This window comes from Pelophylax lessonae (genome assembly GCF_965119305.1).
Source record: "Pelophylax lessonae genome assembly, chromosome: 6".
NCBI classification, from domain to species: Eukaryota; Metazoa; Chordata; class Amphibia; order Anura; family Ranidae; genus Pelophylax; species Pelophylax lessonae.
In genome coordinates, this window is record NC_138773.1 from 312,685,501 (window position 1) to 312,707,218 (window position 21,718).

Genomic DNA, 21,718 nt, shown 5'->3' on the forward strand with positions numbered 1-21,718 from the left:
ACAAAGTCTGAGGGAGTTAGGCTGGATTCTACATTTTCTCTATTCTCTGGTTCCGTCCACAAAGCTGGAATATCTGGGTCTGACTCTGGACTCGGCCTTAGCCAGAGTGCTCCTTCCTCTGGAAAAACTCAAATTGCAGGCTGCAATTCTTCTTCTGCTGTCCAGCAGATGATCATCGCTCCGGACTTGCATGCGGGTGCTGGGCCTGATCGTGTCTACCTTCAAGGCAGTTCTGTTTGCACAGTTCCATAGGAGGTCCCTGCAAAGGGAGATTCTGGCCAAATGGGACAAGACTCTGCAGTCTCTGGACAATCACATCCGGCTGAGCAAGGGAATGAAGAAGTCCCTGATATGGTGGCTTCATTCTCTGGTGCTTCGGCTAGGCAAATCCTTCCTTCCTCCCCTTGTATTGGACAGTGGTCACCACGGATGCCAGCCTGTCAGACTGAAGAGGCGTCCTCTGCAAAAATTCTGCTCAGGGGCTCTGGACACTGGAAGAGTCCAGACTACCGATCAAGGTTTTTGAACTCCGAGCAATCAGACTGTGCCTGGACCATTGGACGGATCATCTTCAGGGTCCAGTACGCATTCAATCGGACAATGCCATGGCGGTGGCTTATGTCAATCACCAGGGGGCACAAGAAGTGTCCTGGTGGCTCTGGAGGTAGCTGGCAATCTAAGGTGGGCAGAACGGTTCATTCCAGCCCTCTTCTGCTGTACACATTCCCAGGGTGTAAAACTGGCAGGCGGAACTTCAGTTGGCAGGCATTGGACCAAGGGGAGTGGTCCCTTTTATCTGGAGGTGTTTCATTTTGTGTCTCCGGTGGGGCATCCCTGAGGTGGATCTGTTGGCATCTCGGCTCAACAGAAAGGTGCATAGGTTTGTGACTCAGTCGTGGAATCCTCTGGCGGACGCCCGATGTGCTGGTGGCCTCGTGGAGTCAGTATTGTCTGATTTACGCCTTCCCTTCTCTCAAGCTTCTGCCAAGACTTCTATGCAGGGTCGAGGCAGAAGGGATTCCGGTCATCTTGGTGGCTCCGGACTGGCCTCGCCGGGCTTTGTACACTGATCTGGTGCGGCTGGTCACCGATTGTTTCTTGGAGGCTGCCTCTCAGGGAGGATCTGTTGTCCTAAGGTCCAATCTTCCATCCTGCTTTACATTCGCTATCTTTGACCCCTTGGCTGTTGAACTCCAGGTGCTGATGGATAGAGGTTTGTCTGCATTGGTGATTCCGACACTTTTAAAAGCTAGGAAACCTACTTCTAGGAGGATCTATCCTCATACATGTAAGTCGTACATTGCGTGGTGTGAGTGTCTTGGGGTTTATCCTCGCTCTTTCTCAGTGGCTCTGATCTTGACCTTCCTTCAACGGGGGGTTGAGCAGAAACTGGCCTTGAGTACTATCAAGGGTCAGGTGTCGGCCTTAGCGGTCTTCTTTCAATGGCCATTGGCCTCGTACTCCCTGGTTCTTGCTTTTCTTCAGTTAGTGTGGCACTTGGCCCCTCCAATGCGGTCTCCGTTGCCGCCTTGGGACTTTTTGATGCTCTTAGTCCTCCAGAAGCCTCTTTTTGAGAATCTTCAGGAGATTCCCCTGCTTATGCTGTCCAAGAAGGTGGTCATCTTGGTGGCTATCACCTCTGCACGCAGGATTTTGGAATTGGCGGTGTTATCCTGTCGTTCACCTTACTGGTGGTTCTGAGATAAGGTGGTTCTTCGTTCCTTCCAAAGGTTGCTACAGATTTTCATTTGAATGAAGACATTGTGTTGCCTTCCCTCTGTCCCAGGCCAAAACATCAGAAGGAAATTGCCTTGCATGCCTTGGATGTGGTCTGGGTAATTAGGGTGTACCTGGCAGCCATGGACTCTTTTAGGAAATCAAACTCACTATTTTTGCACACAGATGGGCCTCGGAAAGGGTTGTCTGCTACTTCCTCTGCTACCATTTCTAGATGGATCAGACAGACGGCGATCCAGACCTATTCCATCAGGGGTCAGATTCCTCCTTTCTCTGTCAAGACGCTCTACTCAGGTGCTCAGTGTCTCCTGGGCTTCCCGGCGTCGGTGACACAGGTTTGCAAGGCAGCCACCTGGTCGTCGGTGCACACTTTCACAAAGTTCTATAAAGTGGATGAGTTGGCATCTGCGGATGTTTCCTTTTGGCTGCAAGGTTTTGGAGGCTGCTGTTTAGAGGACCTGATCCTCTTTAGGGTGTATTGTTTGTGTTTTTCAGGTGAGCTCCAGTTCTTGGTTGAGCTCCTATTTACCTGGTTAGCTATAGTTAGCCTTGGGAATTTATTTTTCGCTGTTCCCACCCCTCATGTTTAACACTGCTTTGGGACATCCCAATGGTTAAGAAGATCGGGAGCTGTGTCCGTCAATGAACGAAAGAGAAATGGGATTTCTGACTTCCCTTAAAATCCATTTCTCTGATGTTCATTGACGGATACTGCACCCACCCCTCTGTGGAGTTGTAATTCTTCTGACACTGCTTGTAACAAAACTGAGTACCTATAGTAGAGAGAGGAGGTATACCCCCTGGGAATGCCCATAGGCGTAGCCAGTTTTTTTTTTTCTGCATAGTGTCCTACTCCTGTAGGGGGCAGTAAAACCAAATGGTTAAGAAGAAACAGGCGCTGTGTCCGTCAATGAACATCAGAGAAATGTTTTTTATGGTAAGTCAAAAATCCAATTTTTTTCATATATACATTGAATAAACTCTCCACACTTCTAGCCCCAGGTTTGCGACACTGAAAGCTGATGTACTGATTTGTTATTGATTTATATTTTAATTAATGATTGTTATTGTATGAGTAGATGGCTTTCCATAAAACTATGATTTTTATTTTTTTTATTGCCTTGACGTTGGCTTCATTGGTTTCCGATTCCATGCCTTTCATTTTCCTCTTCCTTTTTTTTCCCCCTCTTACATGAATTTAATCTGCCTTTTCTGTTTCTATTTGTTTTGGTTTTTCACTCCATTCTGTGTTTCTGAAAACGTAATCGCATCTTCGGTCGCCATTCCAAGTTCAGCTCCTGAAAGTTGTGATTAAGATATTTATATTCTCCACCACCCAGGAAGGCTGTTACCGCTGTAGAAAACTTTTATTGTCCCCCGCACTCGTCTTCCATCCCCAATTAGGCGATTGCCGGCTTCTATTCAGCCACATCCTCTCTCGTACAAACTAAACCGTTATGCCTAGGATGTCCGCCCGACTTCCATTAACTAAGCCGTGCTCCTGCCTTTGTCTTTCTCCCCACAGGTCTGGTGCCCTATGTCACCCGACTTCTACCGAGAATACGTGGCCATCAAGACAAAGAAGCGCATTCTTTTATACACCATGAACCCGAATAAATTTCGAGCTTGCCAGTTCCTGATCAAGTTCCACGAGAGAAGGAATGACAAAATAATTGTGTTTGCCGACAATGTCTTTGCGCTGAAGGAGTACGCCATCCGGCTGAACAAGTAAGTGGACCTGCATCTCAATGAGGTTCGGGGATTTGCGAGCCGACAGAACCATGAATAGTCACTTTGTGTTTTAGATAACTGCTTTAAGGGGATTCTTGTGTTGGCTGGCAGTCCTCCTCCTGGCGGCGGAGAGCAGAAGGATTTTATTTTTGCCTGAGATTCACGGGCTGTCATTCACTTTGCAAGAAAGGCCCTAGCAACCAATTTGGAAGATCTGAATTTTTTAGCTATAAATAGGAGCTGCGGCCACTGCTGGTTTTATAAGGAAAGTAGAACGTTCAATTGTCTATTTAAATGGCATTATTCTATTTAAAGGGTGCCAGCAGTGTGGTCAACAAGATGTAATTAGGTGGAGCAAATGTTTTATAAGCACGCCCGTCAGTCTCCCAGGGTTTAAATAGCCTTCAGTAGCGTGACTAGTGTAGAGGGGTTTTTATAGGCAGCGTTGTTGCTAGTCTGGATTAAAAAGCAGAACTCCAGGCAGTAGAGCTAAATGCACAAACTAAATTTATGGTACCTATTTTGCCTGCCAAAGGATGTGTATTTCAGGCTATCCAGTCCTGAGAATTTTTACAGCGCTGTCACACAGCTCAGTCCTGTCTGGGAGAGAGCAGGAAATCTGATTTTCCGCTGCTGCAGTTCAGTAACATTTTACTTTCAAAAGCTTTTTATTTGTAATATAATGGAACAGATACAAAACAAGCATTATGAACCATGCACTAGAAGCAAATATTTGACAAATTGAAACATACTAAACAGAATACATACAACGCTCGAAAACTTCAAAGTGTAAGTAAGCAAGTGGTCTTCACATGTTCCACAATGCGAAAGGCGCAGAGGAAAAATGATGCGCCGTGAAATGGAGATCCGGAGAGGCCCGCCCAATCCCAAGGAGACCCCTACTGGGGGCTAAGACTGTCCCCTCAGGAGGGATAGGGCAACCCCCGGCTCCCCCATAACTCAGCTCTGGCAAACAAACCAAGTTGAGGTATTAATGATTTATCCATATAAAAGAGAGCCGTAAAGTTATAAATTTAGATCAAAATGCTATTGAGTAATATGCAACCCTACGAGTCGAGAAGGCTTCCAATACCGCGAAGGTAGGGAGCAACTAGCGTCTCAAAAACTTCACAACAAGCATGGTATGCTTAAGAGAAAATTGTGTGGAGAAGAGAAAGAGAAGAGACAAAAGGTGGGAAAGGAATAGAAAGGAGAGTTAAAGAGGCTATTAAAAGAGAGAACAGAGGAAGGATAAGACCATGATAAAGAGGGTGCGATACTTGCACAGAGGAATGAGGTCTTGGAGAGAGAAAGTGATAGGAAGGAGTTTTCCTGACAGGTCCCTAAGAACAAGAAGGATCAAACTAGTGCTGCAGAGCATGCAATGGGGTTTTAGTGAACTCAGCCCATGGTTCCCACACCACTTCAAAGATATGGTGAGTATCCAGGAGTTTGCTAGCTAACAATTCTTGCGACATGATCCAGGAAATTTTTCTTTTAGCGCGCAGTATGGAAACTGAAGGTCGCTTCCAAGCGCTGGCTATGGTCATTTTGGCTCCCAGAAGAATGAAGTGAATGAGACGTTTTTGAAATTTGGATGCGCCCGGAGTAGGCATGTTAAGCAGAGCAATCTGTGGTGCCTGCTCAATAGATAGACCCGTGACTTTCCTGATGATATTGAATACTTTATTACAGAAGCCCATATTGTGGGGCAGTCCCACCACATATGAACGACAGAGCCCAGGAGGGAGCAACCCCTAAAACAGAGCGGGGAAGAAGCCGGTTGGAATTTATGAATCAGTAACATTTTAAAGTGGAATTCTGGGATAGTCCTAACTACTCTTAACACAATCTCTTCCTTCCTCCTATGCTTACTAACCTGTGTAACACCCATTATTACTAACCTGTGTAAGAAAGATGTATATACCTATTTCTCTTTCGTTCATTAATGGACACAGCTCCTGATCTTCTTGACCATTGGGTTATATTGCCCCCTACAGAAGTAGGACACTAGGCAGAAAAATAATTTGACTACGCCTATGGGCAGTCCCAGGAGGTATACTCCCCCTCTCTGCTTTAGGTACTTTTTTTCTGCCTAGTCAGGAGTAAGTACCTAGTTCCTTCCTGGTCCTAATCTGTGCCTTGTCTGGGCCCCAGGGATCCCTCCTGTGAGCCTCGTGAAGCCGCCATTTTGTTGTAGGCTATATGCTGTATAGGCTGATGGCCATGTTTGTGTATCCGCAGTTGCCATTTTGCATTAATCTGGCATTGAAATCAATGGCGGCCATTACTCTGGAGCCTTCTGGGTGGTTATTTTAGCTATGGGAGCCCCTCCTTGTCCCCTGGTGCTGACTCCTGCGCCTCTTTCCTTCCTGGATGCTGCACGTGGAGTTCTTTCATCCTGGTGCTGCCGGTGACTGCCTGGTGGGGTGGTGAGTCTGGTTGGGGTCCTCTCCCTCTCTACTGCAAAATTGTGGGGTGCTCTGTTGCTGGTGACAGGGTGGTGTTACCAGCGCTGTGGGGGTGTCCCTTAGCAGTGTCTTTTTGCACTTTTGTGGGATACCCTTATTCCTCATGGAGTCTTTGCAGTACATTTCCCCACCTGACCCCCTCTCAGAGCCTGCGAGGGGGGCACTCCGGGTCCCAACCATCCAGTGATGCACTGACGATGGTCCTGGAGTTCTTTGTGTCCCGGGTGGAGGTGGCTTTTGGGCGGCGGGGTAGTAAAAAGTGCCCCCGCCTTCCCCTGCTTCTTCTGTCTCCTCAGATTCTGAATCTGATATGGCCGCTACAGACGGGGCCCGCCCTGAGGGGTCTGCGGCCACGTGCCCTCAGTTCTCAGATAGTGAGGATGATTCTTCCACTCCTGTAGCCGTGAATGAAAAGGTGCTGGTGGACTCACTGATTGTGTCTGTGCGTGAGACTTTAAAAATGCAGGATGCAGCTGAAGCTGCGGCAGAGGCACCGGTTCCCTTTGGCACTCACAAGAGTGACTAAGGTGTTTACGTTTCCTTCCTATTTTGACAGATTTATTGCAAAAAAGTGGGAACGTCTAAAACATCCCTTTTGTGGTCCTTAAGTGATTCGCAATGAGGTACCCCTTTTGAAGAGTCCCTCCTTGAGAAGTGAACTGTTCTACCGGTGGTGGATCACCCAATTTCCAGGTTGAATAAGGCAGCCATGATTCCGGTAGAAGAATCGCTGGCCTTTAAGGATCCGGCTGACAGAAAGGCAGAGGCTGGGGCCTGCAGTATGTTCACTGTGGCTGGATCGGCATAAGGACTGGTCTTCACCATTGCCCTGGTGTCACAAACTGTGACCGAGGGGGCTAAGCATCTACGCCATGACCTGGAGGATGAGCAGCTCCCTCTGCCTTTGCTGAGCTGACGGACCAGTTGGTCCAGGGGCTACAATTTCTGTGCTGCCTCTTTGGATGCGGCTCCCCTGATTTCTAGACTGTCTGTCTGTTTCGGCAGTGGTCCTTAGGCGTGTTTTGTGGCTCAAATGTTTGTCTGCGGACCAGACCTCCTTTTTAAAAAAAAAAAAAAAAAAAAAAAAAAAAAAAAGCCTTAACTGATCTTCCTTTTCAAGGAGATCGCCTATTTGGAGCTACCCTTGATGACCTCATTAAGAGTCTTACAGGGGTGAAGAGCACCTTTCTTCCGCGGGCTGGTAAGGAACCTTGTCGCAGATGTGGTCCGTCTTTCTTGGCTCACAGAAAGTTTTCTTTCGTCCATCAGGGTCGGCTGAAAAAAGTTCAAAGCCTTTCAAGACCTCTTCAGGAGGATCCAAGCCACCTTGGTCTGGCAAGTCCAAAGCGGGTTTCTCCAGACCCGCAAACAAGACTCCTTCTGCATGAAGGTGCACCCTCGCACATGCCTGGGGTGGGGGGACATCTTTGCTGGTTTCTGGACCCGAGGAACTCCTTGGTGCAAGACAAGTGGGTCCAGGAAGTGATACAGTCCGGCTACAAGATCGAGTTGTGTTCTTACCCTCCGGAAAGGCTCTTTCCTTCCATTGTGCGTCTGTTCCCGGACCGATTGCAAGCCCTCTTTGGGGCAGTGCAAGACCTGTTGCTTCAAAGGGTGATTGTTCTGGTTCCAACTTGGAACGTTTTTAGGGGTTTTATTCGAAACCCCCCCTTATTCAAACCTGTTCACGGTCCCACAGAAAGAAGGCAAGGTGCATCCAATTCTGGATCTCAAGCCCCTGAACTACTTTGATGCGGAAAGTTCAGAATGGAGTCTATTCGCATGGTGGTGGCATCCCTGCATCTGGGGGATTTCCTTGCCTTCATCGACATAAAGGACGCTTACTTACACATTCCAATATGTCTGTCAACAACGCTTCATCCGCTTTGCTGCGGGAGAGGAGCATTATCAGTTTGTGGCGTTACCCTTTGGTCTCACCTCTGCTGCTTAGGTCTTCACAAAGGTTTTGGCCCCGGTGCTGGCGTTATGTCAGCGAGGAATCGCAGTGCTGGGCTACCTGGACAACCTTCTCTTGCAAGCAGAGTCTCCTACCGCTCTGATGGACAACGTGGACATCACTATACGGACTCTGAGGGAGTTTGGCTGGCTTCTGAATTATCAGATGTCTGCTCTGGTTCCTTCCACAAAACTGGACTATCGGGTCTGCCTCTGGACTCTGCTCTAGCCAGAGTGTTCCTTCCTCTGGACAAACTCCAGGAGTTACATGCTGCTATTCATCTCTTGCTTTCCAGCAGGTGGTCATCCCTCAGGGCTTGTATGAGGGTGCTGGGCTTTATGGTTTCTACCTTCGAAGCGGTCCAGTTTGCACAGTTCTATACAAGGTCCTGCAAAGGGAGATCTTTGCCCAACAAAGTGTCCGAAGTTTCTGGGCAATCAAATCCGGCTGAGCCGAAAAATGAAAGGGTCTCTGATCTGGTGGCTTCGCTCTGCAGCTCTTCGCCAGGACAAAACTTCTCTCCCCCTGTATTGGACAGTGGTTACCACGGATGCCAGTCTGTTCAGGTGGGGAAGTATGCTGGGTCGGAACTCCACTCAGGGAGTTTGGACACTGGAAGAGTCCAGACTCCCAATCAATGTCCTGGAACCCTGAGCGATCAGGCTGTGCCTAAATCACTGGACGGATCGCCTTCAGGGGTGTCCAGTGCAAATCCAATGAGACAATGCCACGGCCTTGGCTTATGTCAATTACCAGGGTGGAACAAGAAGTGTATTGGCAGCTCTGGAGGTAGCCGGCATTCTTTGGTGGGCAGAACATTTTGTTGTATAGACAAATACTCACCTCCCTTCAGTTAGAAGAGAAAGTGGGGAAAAGGGTATTTTAGTGTGCCCATATGCACATAACAATTTCCTTTCTTCTTATTTGTGCCCCTTCTTTTTTTTCCCTTTGCTTTTTTCTTTTCCCTCCTTCCCCGAAGTATGCAAAAACCCACAATTTCATAAAAAACGAATTCAATTTATTATAACTGATGTTTTAAAAAGACATGTATTTTCATTAAAATGAGAATATTAACATAGACAGATATGACCATCCCACATAGCGTGTGTAGAAAGATGCATATGGATCTGGATCAACGCGTTTCACCCGAAACTAGGGCTTCTTCATAATCCATGTACCTTATGTTTAGTGAACTAGTAAACCGCAAACCTAGTCCATTAGACATATAATCTAGGAAATAACTGAACATGACATGACCAATAAATCACATTGAAAAATACTCAAAAGAGAAAGAGGCGGAGGAAGAGGGGAGGGAGATGAAACAAGACAATGGGAGGGACCGAATGGGGGAATAAGGGCAACAGAGGGGAAAAAAAAAAAAAAAAATGTGTATGGTGTGTGTGTGTGTGTGTGTGTGTGTGTGTGTGTGTGTGTGTGTGTGTGTGTGTGTGTGTGTGTGTGTGTGTGTGTGTGTGTGTGTATTATATATATAAAATATGATCCAATAGCTGCCTTAAAAAGCCATGATCACACCACAACAGATCAAATCTATTCACCAATATGAGAAAATCTTTTAAAAACCTATACGGATAGGCCTGTGAGTGACCACCATCTACAGTAAAAGTGCAAATTAAAAAAGGGGTTTTTAAATATTTAGTCTAAAATATACACGTCAATCAACCACAGCCTCATTAATATTTATAGTGTACCAAAAAAATATAAAACCTAATATCAAAGGCATTTATTTACAAAATAAAGTAAAATCTGCTTAGGTAACCAAGGGATTAAGCCCACACCATAAATAGGTGAAGGCATTCCCTCAGGCTGCCGTCCAGAGAGAGCTCCAAATCTTATATTCCACAGATACCCGAAAAAAAAATCTGATTCAATAAAGTCAGAGCAGGAAGAGAGAAAGGGAACCAATCCCAAATATATAAAACGGTGAGTGAAAAAGTGATTTTATTAATTTAATACAATATATCAAAAAATGGCACTTCATGTAAAGTTAAGAGTCGGTTCACACTGGGGCGGCACGACTCTGTACTACTTCGGGGCTGGCTTGTGCATTCCCATGCACCACGACTTCGGAGCGACTTGCATGGACTTCACATAATGGAAGTCTATGCAAATCGCTCCGAGGTCGCCCCGAAGTAGTACAGGACCCTTTTTCGAAGTCGGAGCGACTTGTGTCGCTCCTATTAGAACGGGTCCTGTAGCAGTCAATGGACCGCGAGGGAGCGCAACTTGTCACGCTGACAAGTCGCCTGACAAGTCGCGCTAGTGTGGACCGAGTCTAATACACCATGTGGTAAAATAAGATGAAACAAATAGGTAATCAAATAAACTAACCTCTGATCCACAAGGAACCAGGAAGCCTATGTCGCAGCCTATACACACCAACCACCTTGACTAGCAAGTGAGGTTGCAAACCATGCCCCTTTTATAAAGGGAGCGAGGGGAAGAATAAAAACACTGGGAGCCTCTCCCACTATCGCCCCCATTCCCCACGTCACGTCCGTCCGCCGCTGACGGTGGCTAGGAAGCGCTGCTTTCTCCCGGCTATGACGCACTTCCGGTAAAAATTACCGGAAGTGACGTCCAGCGTCATACGCAGACCACAACAAAGCCGGATGGACAAAGACCACACCAACAAAAAAACATCAAACACAAGTGTCATCTGGAAAAAATGCTCAGGCAATTTATGCCATGGAAGACAAACCGTAGCCTCCCCATGTGCCTAATATTGCCCAGTGTAATTAAAAACTATATATATATATATATATATATATATATATATATATATATATATATATAGGGAATAACTTGTTTATTGACACCTCTCCAAAAAAAAAAAAAAAAAAAAGATTTATTTTATTATATAAAAAATCTAATCAAAAATAATCATCCATTTTCCATAGAAAATGATAGAGTTGGCAGTACAAATGCATACAAATATAACCCCATAATTCAATAATTTACCTTTACTTAAATGGGGGGGGGGGGAACCTCCACAGCCTAATCAATGGCATATATCAGCCATCTCATTAATGTATATCTCATTAATTATCCAAAAATGGTGCAAAACTCATTTTGGTGCAGGTGCAAGAAACTGCACGGGCGGCTGTTCCTTCAGAGCGCATGCGCAATGATGTCATTGGCGCACAATACAGTAAATATCTCCTAAACGGTGCTAGTTTAGGAGATATTTACAGTACCTAAAGGTAAGCCTTATTATAGGCTTACCTTTTGGGCACAACTTACAGGGGCGGGTTAATAGTTGAGCTCTACGTTACCTGGCTGTGTTTAGCCTTGGGAAAGTTTGTTGACTGCTGTTCCCACCCCTCATGTTTGATACTGCTTTGGGACATCCGTACAGTCATGAAGATGAAGAGCTGTGTCTGTCAATGAACGAAAGAGAAAATTAGATTTTGGACTTACCATAAAATCCAATTTTTATACTACTAATGGTGATTAGCCATTCACTATATAATATAGTGCAGCAGAAATCTACTAGCGGACACTGGGTGGGAGGTAGACTAACTGCTGACACTTGGTGGGAGGTAGACTAACTGCCACTGACTCATCAGTGCCAATAATACAGTACCAATACTAAACACTGTCTCTGTACTAATGACACTGGCTGAGAAGAGGTTACCATCTTGGAGTAATCAAGGGGTTAAGCCCCCGTTCACACTGAGGCGACCTGTCAGGCGACCTGGTCGCCTGACAGGTCGCCTTCCATAGAGAAGCTGCGGACACGTTCTAATAGGAGCGACACGAGTTGCTCCGACTTAGAAAAAGGGTCCGGAGCTTCTTTGGGGCGACCTGCATAGACTTCAATGTTATGAAGTCCGTGCCGGCCGCTCCGAGGTCGCGGGGCGAGCAGCGCGCCGCGACCTATGAGGTCGCCCCGGCAAGTCGGGTCGCTGCAATGTGAACGGGGCCTAAATGTGTGCCAAACAAGTGTTAGCCCCCGTTCACATAGGGGCGATCCGACTTCGGGTGGCGACCTCCGAGGTCACGGTGCGAGCAGCGCGCCGCGACCTCGGAGCGGCCGCCACGGACTTCATAACATTGAAGTCTATGGCGGTCGCCTCCGGGTCGCCCCAAAGAAGCTCCGGACCCTTTTTCTAAGTCGGAGCGACTTGTGTCGCTCCTATTAGAACGGGTCCGCAGCTTCCCTATGGAAGGCGACCTGTGAGGCGACCAGGTCGCCTCACAGGTCGCCCTAGTGTGAACGGGGGCTAAATGTGTTTTATTATGTGATGCTTTTTACTAAACCTCTGTTTAGATTGTTCTCTCTGTACAGAGTCCTGTGTGTTTGTCAACACAAGGCTCTGGGCTGTGATTGGACACAGCCGATCAGCAGGTCTCAGCCATAATTTATTGTCCGGGACCTGCTGGCAAAATCCAGCTGTATCCTATCACAGTGGGGTCGGTGTGCCGTGCCCTGAACCCAGAAGGAGGTGCTGATGTACAGGTACGTGATGTAGCCTGTACGTGCCGCTCACCTGCAGTAAAATTGCTAGGGGTGGGACAGCAATTGGGTAAACCCAAAAGCAAACTATTATGTTGCAGCTTATCCATTCTTAGATGTGATGGCTGCATTTGTTTTTTGTTTTTTGTCTTTCTTTATTCTCTTTTCTGGTGATCCTATTCTTCACAGTACAAACTCTCCAGCAGAGAATGTATAAGTTTACATGGATGAGACAAACCATTTACCACTGGCAGGGGTGCTGATCAGCTTTTATTGATTTATGTAGCCTGTGTAACCTGTATTATGTAACCTTTATCCCAAAAGGGGGGAAAACAACTGTTTGCTGCTTATACAGTGCATCCGAAAAGTATTCACAGCACTTCACTTTTTCCACATTTTATGTTACAGCCTTATTGCAAAATGATTTACATTCATTATTTTCCTCAAAATTCTACTAACAATCCCCCATAATGAAAACGTGAAAGATGTTTTTTTGAAATCTTTACAAAATCATTAAAAATAAAAAAAAATCCCATGTACATAAGTATTCACAGTCTTTGCCATGATACTCAAAATTGAGCTCAGGTGCATCCTGTTTCCACTGATCATCCTTGAGATGTTTCTACAACTTAATTGGAGTCCACCTTTGGCAAATTCAGTTGATTGCACATGATTTGGAAAGGCACACATCTGTCTATATCAAGTCCCACAGCTAACAGTGCATGCCAGAGCACAAACCAAGCCATGAAGCCCAAGTAATTGTCTGTACAAAAAAAAAAGTTGTCTGTAGACTTCTGAGACAGGATTGTATTGAGACACAGATCTGGGGGAAGGGTACAGAAAAATGTCTCCAGCATTGAAGGTCCCAATGAACACAGTGGCCTCCTTCATCCGTAAATGGAAAAGGTTTGGAACCACCAGGACTCTTCCTAGAGCGGGCCGCCTGGCCTAAACTGAGCGATCGGGGGAGAAGGGCCTTAGTCAAGGAGGTGACCAAGAACCGGATGGTTACTCTGACGGAGCTCCAGCGAGAGGAGAACCTTCCAGAAAAACAAGCATCTCTGCTGCACTCCACCAATCAGACCTGTATGGTAGAGTGGCCAGGCGGAAGCCACTCCTCAGTAAAAGGCACAAGACAGCCCACCTGGAGTTTGCCAAAAGGCACCTGAAGGACTCTGACTATGAGAAACAAAATTCTCTGGTCTGATGAAACAAAGATTGAACTTTTTGGCCTGAATGGCAAGCGTCATGTCTGGAGGAAACCAGGCACCGCTCATCACCTGACCAATACCATCCCTACAGTGAAACATGTTGGTTGCAGCATCATGCTGAGGTGATGTTTAGTCAGGATTGAGGGAAAGATGAATGCAGCAATGTACAGAGACATCCTTGATGAAAACCGGCTCCAGAGCGCTCTGGACCTCAGACTGAGGTGAAGGTTCATCTTTCAACAGGATGTGTTGTGCCTCCTGTGTACATCCAGAGTTGCCTTACTAATATAGGAGGTTTTTACTGGACAGATCACCAGGTGAAAATAGAGTGGGGAAAAAAAGAAAGAAAACTAACAGAGCCACCACATTTGATTGGTAAGCTGCACTATGACATTTGTTTTTGGATCTAATACCACTTTAAAAAGGGACTTCACTCTGCCCCCCCCCCCCCTCCTTTCCAAAAACAAATAAAAAAAATTCCTTAAAAATTGTCTGTCTCAAAAAAAAAAAAAATGACCAGACATGCTGCTGGGATTTGCCAGCAGAAATGCGGTGGAGTGTGCACCTGCTCCTGGGATGGTTATGGCACACTTCCCAGGAACCAGTTTTTAATTCATGTCAGCGCACGTGGGTGGGGTTGGAGGTTGTGAAATCCATGCCAGGAAAGAGAGAGTGAGATGCAGCACTATATATATATATATATATATATATATATATATATATATATATATATATATATATATATATATATATATAAAAATTGTGAATTCACATCCAACCCTGCCCTCAAGACACTTACAATCTAAGGTCCCCAACTCACATTCATACATACACATGCTAGGGCCAATTTAGATAGAAGCCAATTGCCCTACCAGCATGTCTTTTTGGAGTGCGGGAGGAAACCGGAGTACCCAGGGGAAACCCACGCAGGCACAGGGAGAACATGCAAACTCCAGGCAGGTAGTGCCATGGCTGGACCAACAACCCTAATGCTGCTAGGTGGAAGTTCTAAGCACCTGGCCACAGTGCTGCCCCAACAAAAGATAAAGTCTAAAACATTTTTTAGTAAATTATCTTCATATATCAACCAACCGCCAGCAAATGCTTCTCTGTACAATAGATGTGATACCGCAACTCAAGTGCAGCACTCCCCCTCCAGGTAGTTTTTACCTCCGATGTGCTCTCACCTTGGAATATGTACCCATACACAAGTATAGGTCTCTTGCCCCTTCCTCAGATCAGTGGTGCACATTCAGAGGTTCCAGGGTCACTTCAGACCATTCTTGGTCCCAACAGGCGTATATCACTTTAAATTGATTTAGCTCGCCCAGTCTTGAATGCTAAAATAAATAAGAGGTCAAAGTGTGATATTGCTACAAATCGGACATTTTATGAAAGCAAATCGCACTCCCAAGTTTAGTAAAATTGATCTCAAATTTAAAAATCCCTCATTGGGATAACACCGATCTCACTTCCGTCCTATTTCCAATGATGTCATCCAGCTCCTCCCAATGTGTTGTGTCACTCATCACGTGACTTCATCAGGTGATGAGTCCTGTGACAAGTGATTTTCATTTTTCTGAGCAGAGTATATAAGAATATAAGCATTTTTAACTACTTCCATACTAGGCCTATTCTAGCACTCCTTTCCTACATATAAGAATCATCATTTTTTTTTTTCTAGAAAATTATTTAGAATCCCCAAACATTTTTTTTTTTTTTTTTTTTTTTAGCAGAGACCCTATGGAATATCTTTGCAACTTTTTATGTCACACGGTATTTGCGCGTCAATGTGTTTTTGTTTTATTTTTGTTTTTTTTTTAAACGGTTTCATGAATTAAAAAAAAAACATTAAAGTTAGCCCAACTTTTTTGTATAATGTGAAAGATGTGCAACTGAGGAAATGGATACCTAACATGTCACGCTTTAAATTTGTGCACACTCGTGGAATGGCGCCAAACTTCACTACCTAAAAATCTTCATAGGCGACACTTTAAATTTTTTACACTTTCTCTTTTAGTTTTTTTTTTTTATCACTTTTAGACCCCGTTCACACTGGGGCGACGCTACTTGCCGGGGCGACCTCACAGGTCGCGGTGCGCAGCTCGCACCGTGACCTTGGAGCGGCCGGCACGGACTTCATATCATTGAAGTCAATGCAGGTCGCTCCGGGTCGCCCCAAAGAAGCTCCGGACCCTTTTTCTAAGTCGGAGCAACTCGTGTCGCTCCTATTAGAACGGGTCTACAGCTTCTCTATGGCAGGCGAGCTGTCAGGCGACCAGGTCGCCTGACAGGTCGCCCCAGTGTGAACGGGCTCTTATTCTTATTACAAGGAATGTAAACATCCCTTGTAATAGGAATAGGACATGTCAGGTCCTCTTTATAGAGAAAAGTGGTCTATAAGACCCCACATCTATCTTCTAGGCAGAAAAGACTGAGATTAAAAAAAAAAAAACTATCACGGCCTTTCCAGCCATGAACATGGCAGTGTTTACGACTGCTGGGCAGGATGTGACGTCAGAACGTCACGTCCGGGCCTCTGAAGGTCATAGTGACTGCCGAGGGCTGCAAGTGGTTAAAAACCTTTTTGTTACATGTTGGCCCTGATGAAGGGGAGGGACCTCAAAACACGTTGGAATTTGCAACCAATCATTGTCATAAATTTTTGTATTTGGACTCATCCATATCACAAGCCAAGGTGACTGTAGAAGCCTTACGATGTGTAGAAGCTTGCCAACCCAATTCTCAACACTGACACCACCATCATAATATTGGATTACATTGATAATATAAAATAAACATGTAAGGAATCTTCCACGTTCCAGCGCCTCTTATTCACTTTCCCAAGCTTCTTCAAATGATTTCCAATCTTCTCACCCACCATAGAGCAAAACTGCAGAAAAAGGTCTTCCCTTCAAATCTGGTGGTCTGTGAAGATATAATATATGATAAAAGTGCAGCGCTAAATTGATATATAATTACAATAAAGTATACGTGAGTCTATAATCTGTAAAACATGTGAGGAAGACTGGAAAACCGGATAAGGAGCCAAAGTGTTCTAATTCTGATAATCATCAGTGAGATAGAACCCAACACCAACACTAGAGGTATATGCGCTCACCAGAAAGTATGGACCCAAGTACCTTTTTATAGTAAATGGGTCAAACAAGCCAGATCCTCATAAGTGGATGGAATCAGGCTTTGTCCTTATACTCCTGGATTATGATGGCTTTATCTCCAAGCAGTGAATTGATATGCAAAACAAGCCAAAGTGCACATACATAGTGTAAAACTGCTTCAATGGATTTTTTTAAAATGGTAAAATAACACTTACAAGCAACTGCAGGGAACCAGCGTTAAAGCTGAGTTCCACCCAAAAGTGGAACTTCCGCTCATTTGCTTCCTCCCCCCCCCCCCCCCTCCGGTGCCACATTTGGCACCTTTCAGGGGGGGGGGGGTAACGTGTACCTGTTTTTGACAGGTACCCTTCCCCACTTCCCGGAGACGGCACCACGGTGCCATCCCTTGGAAGTTCGACCCCTCTGCCGCCGAGCCAATCCGAATGTGCAGCGTGCTTTGCGCATGCGCAGTAGGGACCCGCCCGTGAAGCCGCAAGGCTTCACTGCCGGGTTCCCTTACCGGCAATGGCCACGGCAGCACCTGACAGCCTATGGAAACATCGGCTGTGGTGCCGACATCGCTGGACTCCTGGACAGGTAAGTGTCCTAATATTAAAAGTCAGCAGCTAAAAAATGTGTAGCTGCTGACTTTGAATTTTTGGAGGGGGAGGCTGGAACACCGCTTTAAGCATGTGGAGTGATTACTGGCAGGAATAAATGGCTCTGATGCGTTTCGTCATGTGACTTATTCATAGGGCCCTATGAATAAGCCCTATAAATCACGGGCCCTAGGAATTAGTCACATGACGAAACGCGTCAGGTGTTTGTTCCTGCCTGTAATCACTCCACATGCTTAATGCTGGTTACCTGCTGTTGCTTGTAAGCGTTTTTTACCATTTTAAATAAATCCATTGAAACTGTTTTACACGGTGTGTGCACTTTGGCTTGTTTTGCATATCGATTCATTGCTTGGAGATAAAGCCATCATAATCCAAGAGTATAAGGACACAGTATGATTGATCATTTCTCACGATCGGATTCCATCCACTTATGAGGATCATCCGGCCTATTTGACCCATTTACTATAAGGTACCTGGATCCATGCTTTCTGGTGAGCGCATATACCTCTACTGTTGGTGTTGGGTTCCATCTCACTGATGATTATCGGAATTAGAACACTGTGGCTTCTTCTCCGGTTTTCCAGTCGTCTTCACATGTTTTAAAGGTGAATGACTCACGTATTGATTTTTCCATACACTTTTGAGAATATGAACATTTCACTTCTATATGTATACTTTATTGTGTGTGTATATGTACGTGTATATATATATATATATATATATATATATATATATGTGTGTGTGTATATGTGTGTGTGTATATATATATATATATAATCTCTCAATTTATCGCTGCACTTTTATCATATATTTTTAAGCAATCCCAACTTTGTTTTCCAGGATCCTTGCGTCAATCAGCGGACCCAGGACTGGCATGGTGGGTTCTGCTAGGAGGAGGGGAGAGAGATCAGTGAACGCCCAATCATGGATCTCCCCTTCCTGCTAATGACCCAGATGCAATGTGTAAAATGTCACTTCCAGTTCCTGATGTCACTTTCCCCAGACAGCGTGGCAATCTGTGCTCCATTAGCTTCATTGGATGGCAGGTGAGACATCAGGGGTCTAAAAGACCCCACTAATCAGTTCAAGTCCACCCCATAGTTGCTTTACAACCGTGGGATATTTTTTCTTTTATTATTTAGACCTAGTAATGGCAGGGATCAGCGACTTATATTGGGACTGTGTATATTGCGGCGCACATTCTGACACTTCTGACACTATTTCGGGACCAGTAACACTAATACATTGATCAGTGCTAAAAATAGACACTGTCACTGTACTAATTACATTGGCTGAGAAGGGGTTAATATCAGGGGCGATCAAAGAGTTCACGGTGTGCCCAGCCAGTGTTTTTCTAAACCGTGTGGAGATGCGTTTCGCTGCAGATAATCTGCTTTTCTATGGTCACTTGTGTTAACTATCCGCTGACTCCTAGAACTGGGGGCCGAGTTTTTTTTTGTCTCATGCCTCCATTGATTTTATTCATTTATTTATTTTTTTACCCCAGATTCCAAATGCAAAGTTTTGTTGCTGTTCAAAATGATAATTTGGCTGGTGATTTTTTATTTTCTACCTGCAGTTCAGCTTTAAGGTATTGATTTCCATGTGCAATTTTGAGTTTTAGTTCTGTTTTCTGCTGAGCTTTAGAGGCATTCCAGCTGAGATGGATCCTGTACGAGATCCTTTAATCTGTCTGAGAGGAGATTAGAAATGCAACTCGAGGAATGTTAGTTTAGTGTGATCGCTGTTCCGTGCAAGTGGGCCGCTGGTGAGCTGGAGCCTTACATAATATCACCTTTACATCCTACTTTGGGGTCTGGAGCTGCCCATCCTCCATTCCCCAACACAGGCCAACTTACAGGGAAGCTTTGCCCAGGGATGGGCTTTCTTCTGAGTCCCCCATATTGTTTGATTACCTGTTGAATCTGTCATTTGTTCAGTGACAACGCTGTTCATTCTGCAGTGAAATCACACAGCCCTGTTGTCACCCTATGAACAGGGTAGTCTCAGCTAGACATGTAGGTCGATATATACACTCACTGGCCACTTTATTAGGTACACCTGTTCAATTGCTTGGTAACACAAATTGCCAATCAGCCAATCACATGGCAGCAACTCAATGCATTTAGGCATCTAGATGTGATGAAGACTTGCAGAAGTTCAATCCAAGAATCAGAATGGGGAAGAAAGGGGATTTAAGTGGCTTTGAACGTGGCATGGTTGTTGGTGCAACACGAGCTGCTCTGAGTATTTCAAAAACTGTGATCTACTGGGATTTTCCCACACAACCATCTCTCGGGTTTACAGAGAATGGTGGGAAAAAGAGAAAATATCCAGTGAGCAGCAGTTGTGTGGAGGAAAATGCCTTGTTGATGTCAGAGGAGAATGGGCAGACTGGTTCCAGATGATAGAAAGGCAACAGTAACTCAAATAACCACTCGTTATATCCAAGGTATGCAGAATACCATCTTTGAAGGCACAACAAATCAACCTTAAAGAAGATGGGCTACAGTAGCAGAAGACCACGCCGAGTGCCACTCCTGTCAGCTAAGAACAGGAAACTGAGGCTACAATTCGCACAGGCTCACCAAAATTGGACAACAGAAGATTGGAAAAACGTTGCCTGGTCTGATGAGTCTCGACATTCAGATGGTAGGGTCAGAATTTGGTGTAAACAACATGAAAGCATGGATCCATCCTGCCTTGTAACACCGGTTCAGGCTGCTGGTGTAATGATGTGGGGGATATTTTCTTGGCACGCTTTGGCCCCTTAGTACCAACTGAGCAGCGATTAAATGCCACGGCCTACCTGAGTATTGTTGCTGACCATGTCCATCCCTTTATGACTACAGTGTCCCCATCTTCTGATGGCTCCTTCCAGCAGGATAATGCACAATGTCACAAAGCTCCAATCATCTCACCACTGGTTTCTTCACCATGACAATGAGGTCACTGTACTCCAATAGCCTTCACAGTCACCAGATCTCAATCCAATAGAGCACCTTTGGGATGTGGTGGAACAGAAGATTCCTATCATGGATGTGCAGCCGCTAAATCTGCAGCAACTGTGTGATGCTATCATGTCACTATGGACCAAAATCTATGAGGAATGTTTCCAACACCTTGTTGAATCTATGCCACGAAGAATGAAGGCAAAAGGGCTTACAACATGATACTAGCAAGATGTATTACATTCCAAAAAGATTGACATGGTCAAATGTGTTTTATTAAGCCCTCATGCACCCTGGGCGTTGAGCCCCATTGCATGAGATCCCGCATTTAGGTGTAGGTGGAAGGTACTGGCGCACCATCCATCCCTGCTGCCAGCAATCTGTCAATCTGTAAACGTCTCTGATAACACTTTGCTCCCAGAGTTGTTTTTTTTTTCTTTTCTATTTTTGCACACAAGATAGAGCTAAATTCCAGGAATTCAGCCACTTTGTAAAAAGTGAAGGCACACTATGAGGTAAGTCCAAGGACCTACGACATATTTTGGGCTTATCTCTATTATTTACATTTGGCAGGTTTATTGCTCTTTCAGGGAGACACTACGGGAATCTGAGAGGGGAATAACACACAGAGCAACTATGCCGCTGCTCCACTCTGCTGCTCCTTCACAGAAGCCTTTGCATTTTGTGAATGTATTTACATAATAATAAGGCTTCTGTAAATGGGCAGAAGGAGGGGAGATACAGACATAGCAGCTGCAGCAACTCTCCTGTTCAAGATGCAGAGCTCAGAAGGATCCTCAATGCTTTCTCAGGAATTACAGCAATAGCAGTCTTCCGGGAGTACTATAAAACTGTCAGCTCTAAATGGAGCTAAGCCAGGAGTTATTATGCACTTCCCTGGACTTAACTCATAGTGAGCCTTCATTTTTTTGCAAAGGAGCTGAATTCCTGTAATTCAACTTTAAAATGCACATTTTAGGCCTCCCTGTACAGTATAGATTTTCTAAAAGCAAACACCCTGGATTCTTGATATCTTCCCTGCCTTTTGTTAAAGCTAGTAGGGCTCGATTTTGTCACAGCCAGGGCTGCTGTTAGAAGCCCCCCACTATTTAAACACTGTTTTCTATGCTTCAGTTATGAATGAACACAGTGAACAATTAGTACTGATCACTCATTGTGTTCATTTAGGAAAGGAAGGAACTTGTAAATATGACTTATTTACCAGGCCCGGCCCACCTCTGTATCCTGAAGGATCCTATTGTGTGCCTGCAACTGTCGGCGAGAAGGAGCAAAGGGAAGCTGGCAGTGCTTTTTGGGGAGGAGGCACATAGGGAGGCCTGGGCTGCAGGGGGAAAAAATGATACACAGGGAGGGTGATTGGTGGGGGGGGGGGATGTTAACTACGGGAACCAGTTCCTTGTTTGGCACACTCTGCAGCAGCCAA

General features: G+C 45.3%; 1 protein-coding gene across 2 annotated transcripts in view; it reads left to right on the top strand.

The window, feature by feature from the left end:
- ERCC3 (ERCC excision repair 3, TFIIH core complex helicase subunit) overlaps nt 1–21,718 on the top strand; it is a gene marked incomplete at its 3' end in the record, with an annotated part of 309,947 nt that overhangs the window by 234,381 nt on the left and 53,848 nt on the right. For both annotated transcript variants that reach the window (XM_082261051.1, XM_082261050.1), the window contains one exon: nt 3,263–3,465. In XM_082261051.1, coding sequence (XP_082117177.1) covers nt 3,263–3,465 — 203 coding nt within the window. The remainder of the gene's footprint in view (nt 1–3,262; nt 3,466–21,718) is intronic.